The sequence below is a fragment of the Mustelus asterias genome, chromosome 9 (genome assembly GCF_964213995.1).
Source record: "Mustelus asterias chromosome 9, sMusAst1.hap1.1, whole genome shotgun sequence".
Classification (NCBI taxonomy): domain Eukaryota; kingdom Metazoa; phylum Chordata; class Chondrichthyes; order Carcharhiniformes; family Triakidae; genus Mustelus; species Mustelus asterias.
In genome coordinates, this window is record NC_135809.1 from 30,502,155 (window position 1) to 30,512,988 (window position 10,834).

The 10,834-nt window shown below is 41.3% G+C and overlaps 1 protein-coding gene across 1 annotated transcript; it reads left to right on the forward strand.

The window, feature by feature from the left end:
* The first annotated feature begins 3,261 nt into the window (after positions 1–3,261).
* LOC144498576 (small integral membrane protein 30) lies at positions 3,262–6,630 on the forward strand. Its single transcript, XM_078219892.1, has one exon. It carries the CDS (start codon positions 3,287–3,289, stop codon positions 3,461–3,463), a length of 177 nt encoding a protein of 58 aa, XP_078076018.1. The 5' UTR covers positions 3,262–3,286; the 3' UTR covers positions 3,464–6,630.
* The last annotated feature ends 4,204 nt before the right edge of the window (positions 6,631–10,834 follow it).

The following is a 10,834-nucleotide window of genomic DNA, read 5'->3' on the forward strand; positions in this document are numbered from 1 at the left end:
AGACTTCTTACAGTGGAAAGCTACAAAGGCTAATTCAAATGGCTAATTCAAGAGGGCTCCACTACAAAGAAGTGGGAGTTATGTCACAGCTGTACAGAGCTCTGGTTATACCACATCTGGAGTACAGTATTCAACTCCGAGCATGAACCTCAGAAAGGATATATTGTAGATTTATTCAAACATTCTGAGCCTCGAGCACAGCTTGTGTCAGCCCTCTGCTACACTAGAGATGCGGGGCAATAATTTTACTCTCAAATCAACCACTTGAACAAAGTTAAAAACCAGTCTTATGGGATGGAATGCATTGGACGCCATCAGTATTAGGCCTTTATCTTCTCTTTAAATGTGTCTGCCCATTCACAAAAGCAATTACGGCTGAAAATACATAGCTGCTCTTTTGTGGTGCAACTACAGCTTCAGTGGGAATCTATCACATATGCTGGAAACTAGGACAAGAGATAGTCATGGCAGGACACAGCCTTCATTCATGGTCTCATCTTTGGCCTGTTGAGGCAGTGTTTCAGTTGCCCCTAGCTGTGCGGGGAGGTGGGTGTGGTGTCTTCAAATGTTGGAAAATATCCAAAATATTTTTATAATGACCCAAAAAGGTTAATTCTTAAAAACATTCTTTGTGACTCAGTGGGAGGATTCTTCTGCGAGGTGAAGTATTCGTTCTTTGCTCTCGACTGATGTATCTTGTCAAATTTGCAGCTGATAAGTTGGAACATTAGTCCATCAAAGCTCCAAGCCGATTCTAGGCATCTACAAGCCAACTATAGAGGTCTTGTGGTTCAGTGGATGGTGTCTTTGCCTCTGAGTCAGAAGCTTGGGTTTGAGCACCAGCACAGGACTTGATAGCCACGGAAGGTACATCCATAACACAGTCAGACAGGTTGAGTGTCAACCTGCAAATCCTTCCAAAACACCGACAACGACAGGTGTTAAGAGTGGAAGAGATTCCTGATCAGCCATGTGATGAAAATAAGTCAGAACTATCATCATTATCCATAGGACGACGACATGCATGTTAGTTGTGAGTTGCCATAGCAACTTAGGCTCGCTGAGTGATCTGTAACAGATCACAAGTCAAGATCACCCCACCACAGGACCTTTAACAGGGTTTCTCCTGAGAAGGCTAAGACAATGTAGTTAAAGGCTATTAAACAATCACTGATCCATAGGAGCAACATTGAGATAATTATTAACCAGTCTGATTGTGTATTATCTGCAGCCGTCAAGAAATAGTTAGCAGCAATCCATGTGTGTGCTGTATAAGAATTAAACAATGTGATAAATCCCACTGAAGGCAAAAGGCACAAAAGTTAGCATTGCTGCCTCACAGTTTCAGGAACTCGGATTCGATTCCCAGCTTGGGTCACTGTCTGTGCAGAATCTGCACATTCTCCTCATGTCTGCATGGGTTTCCTCCGAGCGCTCCAATTTCCTCCCATTGTCTGAAGACGTGCTGGTTAGTTGCATTGGCCATGCTAAATTCTCCCTCAGTAAGAGTTTTAACAACACCAGGTTAAAGTCCAACAGGTTTATTTGGTAGCAAATGCAAACAGGCAATAACTTTATTGCAGTGTTAATGTAAGCCTACTTATGACCCTAATAAATAAAAAATAGCTGAATTCTTTGATGCAATAGTGGAAGAGTGCTGTGTTGTGGGAGATATTGTCCCGCAGATGAAGCATTTAAAGCCAAGATGTATTATTTGCCTGTTCTAATGGTTCCTGCAGATATTCACTCTGAATCCCAAGGAAATGTATATAAATCTACATAAGCACCCCCAATGCAAAGTGAAACCTGCAGGGAGCAGTAGCTGGAGAAATGTACATTCATAGCAGGAACTAATTATTCCATTCACTGATATATATCTTCCCAATCTTTGGAGGAACTATTGTTCCTCATGTTGCTGGCAGAAATATCAAAATAAAGCAAACTTTATTGATGTTAACATTAACTTATTATTGTGAAAATTAGCTTAATTCGACATTGGTATGATTAGGAGAAAGCAGAGATTAATCCAGTGACCTAGCACATGCCAGTTTTAGGGTAAATTCTGGATGTCTAAAATAAATTTTACACATATTTTGCACATTTACCCTGGGTATTCATTTAAAATGTGCTTGTGACAGGTGGGTCATTGGCAAGGGTGGATGGGGACATATATGTCCTGCCAGGCTGAATGGCCTGCCAGGCTGGATGGGGCAATATATGTCCTGCCAGGCTGGATGGGACAATATATGTCCTGCCAGGCTGTATGGGCAGTAAGAAGTCTCACAACACCAGGTTAAAGTCCAACAGGTTTATTTGGTAGCAAAAGCCACTAACTTTCGGAGCGCTGCCCCTTCATCAGGTGAAGGGGCAGCGCTCCGAAAGCGAGTGGCTTTTGCTACCAAATAAACCTGTTGGACTTTAACCTGGTGTTGTGAGACTTCTTACTGTGTTTACCCCAGTCCAATGACGGCATCTCCACATCAAGGCTGTATGGGGACATACATGTCCTGCCAGGCTGGATGGGGCAATATATGTCCTGCCAGGCTGGATGGGGACATATATGTCCTGCCAGGCTGAATGGGGCAATATATGTCCTGCCAGGCTGAATGGGGCAATATATGTCCTGCCAGGCTGAATGGGGCCAATATATATCCTGCCAGGCTGAATGGGGCAATATATGGGGCGGCACGGTAGCACAGTGGTTAGCACTGCTGCTTCACAGCTCCAGGGTCCTGGGTTCGATTCCCGGCTCGGGTCACTGTCTGTGTGGAGTTTGCACATTCTCCTCATGTCTGTGTGGGTTTCCTCCGGGTGCTCCGGTTTCCTCCCACAGTCCAAAGATGTGCAGGTTAGGTTGATTGGCCAGGTTAAAAATTGCCCCTTAGAGTCCTGAGATGCGTAGGTTAGAGGGATTAGCAAGTAAATATGTGGGGGCAGGGCCTGGGTGGGATTGTGGTCGGTGCAGACTCGATGGGCCGAATGGCCTCCTTCCGCACTGTAGGGTTTCTATGATTTCTATGATATGTCCTGCCAGGCTGGATGGGTACAATATATATCCTGCCAGGCTGGATGGGGCAATATATGTCCTGCCAGGCTGGATGGGGGCAATATATATCCTGCCAGGCTGAATGAAGACAAAAATGTCCTGTCGGGTTGAATGGGGACAATCTATGTCCTGCAGCTTTAAGTAGCCAGAGAGAGAAATAAACGTCAAAGGCTGCGGGCGGAAGTTGTGAGCAATCATCTGATCGAAAAGAGATCAAGTGATTCGACTGCCATATGCAACATGGCTTCCTGGTGGGGTTTGCAAGCGAGCTGGGCGTGTTTGCTGGCCGTGCTGCCGGGAGCCGAGGCTCTGGACGGGGGAGACGCGGTGGCATTGCTGCTGGGACTGGCCCTGAGTGTGGTGGGAGTGTGTGCGTGTCTGGGCTGGTACTCGCGGAGGAGAAACGCGCAGCTTTGAATGGACGAGGTAGAGAGGGCGAGTCTCTTAAAACAGGAGCAACCTTCCCCCAGCTCACCAGAGCCTTATCCTTTATAAAGAAAAGACACACACAAACCAAAATCAACCCCCTTTCCAGGAGCGGTGAAGCCGCGCATCGGGACAGACTTTTGCTGCCAGCACCCTCTGAAAAGTTGCTACTTTTGCTTCCTGCATCGCTGAAGCCTCCTCGCTGCACCTGGGTTGCGCCCACCACTTGCACCCCCAAATTCCGGCTTCTCGGGAGCATCTCCAGCCTCAGCGTGCATGGGAAGGCTGCATTTTTATAAAAGAAACAGAAGTTTTACAGTCCACGGAATGTTTATTGAAAGCTTTATTTCTGTTTTTTTTTGGGGGGGGGGGGGGGGAAGGGAAGAGAAAATGAAAGGCGGAAGTCGGCGACTCTTGCTCTGGTTTCCTGGTCCACAGACTTGATGCAAACGTGGTGATATTGACGAGCCAGTTGTGACATTTCCCCTCCCTCCTCCTCCTCCCGCCAAAGATTGTTCATTGATTTTAAGACCTTTGGTATTTGATTTTAAAATTTTCCACGTTTGTTACTGAATTATCTTCTTCCCCCCCCCCCCCCCCCTCGCCCCTGTTTGATCATTGCCACCTAGTGTCTCGCTTGTTCTTTAAAATGCAGTTCATTATTTTGTGTCCTCTTAAACGTGTGTCCTGAACCTCTTTCTTTCTGGGCTTCTTGTTGATATCATCGGTTAATGTGAAGAAGTTTTGGGCATTCGTTTTGACCCAAAAGACTCATGAGTGGACAATCTAAGTTTAAATGTGTGATTTGTATCACTTTTTTCGGATTTTGGTAAAGGCATCAGAATAAATCTCCTTTTGTCTTTGTCTTAACAAAAATCAAGTTAAAACGTGTCGTCAATTACTTAAGTCAGTGTAAAGCACAATATTATTATCCCAGTTTGCAAGTTCAAGGTTAATACCACTTTAATATAGTGTCTTTTGCAGTTGGGTTGATCCTGTACATTGTAAACTTACAATGAAGATCTGGTTTGATTCTCTTTTATGTTGAGCTCATTCCCAATGTTGTTCATAAAACCCATTCCACTGTCCAAGGTGAAATGGTGACGAACTGACCTGTGTGACTGTCTTCCCCTCATTAAAGTTAACTTGAAATGATAAACACCCCTAACATCTGCCGTTTTACATACCACTATATATTGCAAATAGGGAATAGTGTTTTGTTTCGAGCTTTGCTTTCAGGATTAATTAAAACGTGATATTGAAGGACTTTAACATTTCCAACAGTTGTTTGAAAACTTTGGCTTTGATATCAACGTGAAATTTTCTTACTGGCCCTACTTCCTTTTTTTTTTGGACTTACAGATGTTCCATTTCCTGCTCCAACTGAACCTCCAGGCCCATGCTTCAGTTGCTGTCATTTTTGAACATGGTGTATGATAAAATTCACACATCCTGTGGGTTATTTGTACCCAACTAATCATTTGACTTTGTATACGTGCTACGCACAACTAGATGTTATGAATTTTATGCACACATCATAAGTCGTGTGTTCTAGCAATTGTATGTTCTATGCATGTACATCTTAAAATCTTATGCTATGGATGAGCATATGTGGAAAGGTGGAACATAAAGATTTATTTTTGAATTATCAATTGATTCCTCATTGAGGATTACATTAAAGGGATGTTTTTGCTATCCTTCCACCATGATAGATGCTTCTAAAAATGAAATAAAAATATAAAGTTAGGCTGAGCATATAATTTAAAAATGTACTTTGCAGTAATTCTTTTTGGTATTCGTGGACCTTTTGCAGTTTCTCAAATCCACACTGTACTCTTTATGCAACCTAATTCTCTATTACAGCTCTCACTGAATTATTTTTATTATTCAAGATAAAATGCATTATCTTATGGCCGTTTCTTCCAGGATCTAAATAGAAATGAATGTGGCCAAGCATTGTAATTATGTCTTGCCATCTTTTGGGGTTTTTTTTCCCCCACAGAAAAGGTTAAGGGAAAAGTGTTGTGCTTTAAAACACAATGTATTCATAAAAAGTGCAGAAGGTGTTCTGAGATTAGAAGTAGTTAAGATGTTAATAAGCTAGTTTTTAATGTTGATCTAGGAGTATGAAGTTGAAGTAGAGACCAGCCATGACCTAGTTGATTGTAAACGCTTGAGAGAGGCTAAAGGCCTACAATATCTGTTCTCCTGTTTCCTCAGTGTTGTAAATAATATGCAACTTCCCAGTTTCTCATTTAATTATCAGCTCACACTCACTCATTTGTGCTGAATATGTTTTGGGCCCAGTGCTTGACTGGTAGCCTGACAGCCCTGTCCTTTTTAGCTATGAGTGGTGATGAAAGTGGTATTGACAAGCAGAGGTTTCTGAAACTGAATGCTCCAAATAAATCCCAACAGTGAAAGGATATTTAAGTGCAGGAAAGAATATTTCAAACTTGTTTTAAGTCCAGTGCAGCGGCCCATTAATATGGGGAAGCAAAGCATTTCATTAATTTTGTATTGTTAAACACTAACAAGTTGTATGAATTGACATAAGCAAATCCAACCATAACCCCTGCCCCACACGTTCGCTCACTGAAATAAAGTAGCTCAATGACTTGTATCCAGCTTATCCAACCAATTGTTTGCTTAGTTTGCCCTCTGAAGACCGAGGAGAAAGATACAAATATCTAGTTCAGGTCAGTAGGGAATAAGATGATAGTGTTCCTGGGTAGATAAAGGGCAGAGTCAAGTCCCATTAAAATCAAGTCTTGTGAAAGCAGCGAGTACCATGGGGCTTAAGAAGTGCCTCCAGCACTTCCAAATTTGTGACTGTAACCCTTGAGACTAAATGTAACAAGTATTTAGAATTTAGCAGACAGATTTCTTTGCATTTTTAGTGACAGATAAATAATGAGTGCAGGTGTGTGCATAAGATTAAAATGCATTTTATGAACACATTGCTTTCCACATTCTCTCCATTTGAAAAAGTTCCAACATCCAACCGTTTTATTTTTAATTTTAGCAGCCAAGTTTTGCAGTTTGTTTTCATAAATGAGGTGACGGATAAGCAATAATGATTAAATGTGTCTGTATGAGCAGGAGGTTTATTTTGGACCTATTTCCTTGTCAGAAAGGTGAAATAAAATGCTGAAACTACCACTGACGTGCAAATTCATTTTCTTGCATCAATTGTTAGATTATAACTTAGTCGCCTTAAATAATCTTACACGATAATGGTCATACAGCTGATCATGAGCAAATCACCAGCATGTTTTTTTTTTACATAAACAAAATTATTGTGTGCAAGAGGATTGAACTTTTTTTTACAAACTTTCATATTGATGCATTATACAGAAAGAAGTTTGTTATTTCATTTTCATAATCTGATTGTGGTGTTACGATTTTTAACTTTTGCTGATATTTGAACATGATCTCTAGTAGCTTCTGCTTTGTATATTTTTGTCCGCCTTTTTATTGTTTTCTCTTCCATCAGTTCATTTGGCCTCTTTCAATTTGGTGCTTAATTTAAGTGGACCTTTAGAGGTTGTTAGCCCTGCTTTCGACATCTTATCTGTTTTCCACTGCATTAATATCATGGCCCATAACAATCCTCTGATTCTGTGGTGCAAAAGGAGGCCATTTGGCTCGTTGTGCCTGCGCCAACGTTCTGAGCAACTCTTCAAGCACCAGCAGCTGTCTGGAAGTTTGAGATCTGTTCATAATGTACTTTTTATAGTCTTTTATTGAATAATCTTTTACAATATCTTTACCCTCATCTTCTCTCGGTAACCCTGCACATTCTTCCTTTTCATCTAATTCCCTTTTGAATGTTTCAATGGAACCTGCCTCCACCACACTCAGGCAGTGCACTCCACACCTTACCTCACTACATTTTTTTAAAAAAAGCTTCTCTTCATATCACTTTTGCTTCTCTTTACTTTCAATCTATGCACTCTTGTTCTCAATCCTTTCACAAGTGAGAACAGTTTTTCCCTATCATCTTTGTTGAGACCCCTATCAAATCTCTTCCCAACCTCCTTTTGCTCTAAGAAAAACAGTTCCAACCTCTCCAATCTTTTTAATTTAAGTTCCTCATTGCTGGCACTATCCCCGTGAATCTTATCTGCATCCTCTCTAATGCCTTCACATCTTTCCCAAAGCATAGGTCCCAGAACTGGATATAATACTCCAGTTGAGGCCAAATTAGTGGCTTATACGAATTCAATGGAGTAAAGTTTATTTATTAGTCACAAGTATGTTTACGTTAACTTCATTGTGGTGTTAAGGTGAAAATCCCCTTGTTGCCACACTCCGGTGCCTGTTCAAGTACGCTGAGGGAGAATTTAGCATAGCCAATGCACTTAACCAGCACGTCTTTCGGACAGTGGAAGGGAACCCCAGCAACCGGAAGAAACCCATGCAGATGGGGAGAATGTGCACGTTCTCCACACGGACAGTGTCCCAAGTCAGGAACCGAATCCGGTCCTGGCGCTGTGAGGCAGCAGTGCTATCCACTGTGCCGCCCCAAATTCAATACGATCTCGTTGTTGTACTGTTATTGGTAAAGCCGAGGATATCAAACGCTGTATTAACTACTCTACCAACTCGATGATTTATACACCCAGGTTGCTCTGTTCCTGCACCCCAGATTTTGTCTCAAAATATGTGAATGTTATCTGAGGGCATCTCAAATTGAAACACTGGTTCATGGTGGTTAGAGTTTTGTTTTGGAATAGTGTGAGGAGTCTCATGAAACCCTCAGTGAGAATAACCAACCCAGTCGTCGTGAAAAAGTTACCAAAGATAGTTTAATAAACAAAGGAAAAGACAAATATACACCATGAGGACTATCACACAAGACATAAAATATATAAACTACTAAACACACAGTTTATAGAGAAATTACCCCTTGTTCCAAAATATTTATATGTGATCCCTAAACTCTTTCAGACTATCATGTTCCCAAACAATATCCAAATTAATTAAATGTATCCGTCAAATCCAGTTTTTAGTTACCACGCAATACAAGCAGACGATCGAATCTGGGAAATGCCTTTTCCAGTGTAGGTATTTAATGTGACTTTATGAAGGTTTCTGCATTATCTTAACTCTAAGACTTCTTAGATGTTAAAATGGCCTCTCCAGCTCTTAAATGTTACATTGCCTTCTTGGTTGTGAAATGTTAAACTAGCCTCTCAGCTGTGAGATGTTGAACTGACCTGCCTGCTTCTGCAGGTGCTGGCAATTATACCCTGGTTCCTCTGTGATTTTCCCCTCTGTAAATTTGGACTGTTGGCATCTCTCACATTCCGTGATTTTCAAAATTAGCATCTGTATACCTCCATTGACTTAGTTGTCAAGGTAAGCTGATTCCTGATGATGGTTATTTATACCTGACTTTGCCTGCTAATGTCATGTGGTGATACTGTGCCTTTAAGAAATGTATTTGTATCATGTTTCTTGTTAAGGGGTATGTTTAAAATTCAGCTGTTTTTCAGGGTGCCAATTTGTCTAGGACAAACCTTTAAATTAGTAGTTGGGAGAACAAGGTAAGTACTCTTTTTAGAACTTGATTATTTGTTTAAGCAGGGCTAATGGATTTTTGTTTACTTAGGTTCCCTCTAGGGTTTCAGTGTAGTTTTGATTAGGTTGAGTGACAGACAGTAGTCTGGTTAATGGGAGGAGCTAAGCTTACAGGTACAGATTAGTTTAATTTTCATTTTAAAATACAAGTTGTTGCTGCCTGGGCTGCCAGAAGAAAGCACTGTCTTGCTGTCCCTTTCTCCAATGGCTTTCTGAAAGGTTACCAGATTTGGAGCTAAGTTAAAGAAAGTATGCCTGTGTTTTGCTCACTAATCATAAAGAGAGATTTCAGTCTATGAGAGAATATTGCTTGATTGGAATTCATAGTGATAGGTTAGCAGTCCAGAATTGTATCTTATGTTTAAATATTGTTCATTTGTTAAAAGCCAAGCTTATTCATGTTATAATTAAATTGTGTTATTAAATAAAGTTTGTTTAGTTGAAAGTTTCCTAGTTTGTCAGTAGAATCGAGCCTGGAGTGAAACATCTTATCCTCACACTAATGCAAAAATAAGAAATTGTTGGGCTTAGTCTGGCTTCAGAATATACCTTGGAATTTTCTAATGGGAAAGGTTGATTCTCATCATTCCCTTTGAATGTTGGCTACTGCTGTCGCTAGACAGATCCATGACGCATCCCTCCCTTTTTAAAAATGAAATGTCAACTTGAAAGTTGTTTAATTTCTCAAACCTTTGCCTGCTAATTCTATTGCAGTAAACTTTACAAAATTGGGTGGCACAGTGGTTAGCACTGCTGCCTCACAGCGCCAGGGACCCGGGTTCGATTCCAGCCTCGGGTGACTGTCTCTGTGGAGTTTGCATATTCTCCCCATGTCTGTATGGGTTTCCTCCGGGTACTCCGGTTTCCTCCCACAGTCCGAAAGACATGTGGTTGGCCATGCTAAATTCTCCCTCAGTGTACCCGAATAGGCGCCGGAGTGTGGCGACTAAGGGATTTTCACAGTAACTTCATTGCAGTGTTATTGTAATTCCACTTGTGACAATAATAAACTTTAAACATAACAATTCAAAAGCATGTATTAACACAGAAGCTACTCCAGAGAATTTACATCCAAGGTTCCCGAAAGTCTACACCCAGAACAAAGAGTTCTCAAGGATGTTTTCTCTCCCAACCACATGAAAGATTTTTAAGTTGAATGGTTGCAGTAGCATCAGAATAGTCTGGTGTTCCAATCTCAAAATTTCTCCAGAGCTTTTAAAGGGATGGGGTCCGTGTAAATGATTGTCTCAGCTGGATTGCTGGCAACATCAACCTCAAAGTGTTGTAATGCCAGTTCCAGGCTTACAGTTTCTTTCTCAATGGTTGAATACTTCTGGGGATGGTTTAATTTCCTCCAGAAATATCCCAATGGCTTCTCAAGACTTGGTTCATCTTGAAATACCACGGCTCCTACCCCAATGTCACTAGCATCCACCACCGGGTTAAACTGCTTGTCATAACTGAGTACTTCTAACATGGGGTTTGTTGTCAATGCAGTTTTTAAATGGTTGAATGAGGTTTGACAGTCCTCCGTCCAGTTGAAATGCTTGTTCTTCTTTAAGAGCTCTCTAAGTGGTGCTACCACACTGCTGAAGTTTGGCACAAACTTAAGGTAGAATCCACTCGTGCCCAGAAATCTTGAAATCTCTTTTTCTGACGGTAGGTTCCTGGAAGTACCAAATGGCCTGTACTTTTACACCTTGTGGGACCACTGACCATGTCCCACTATGTGTCCTATATACGAAATTTGGGCCTTAGCGGATTTGCTTTTTGCTA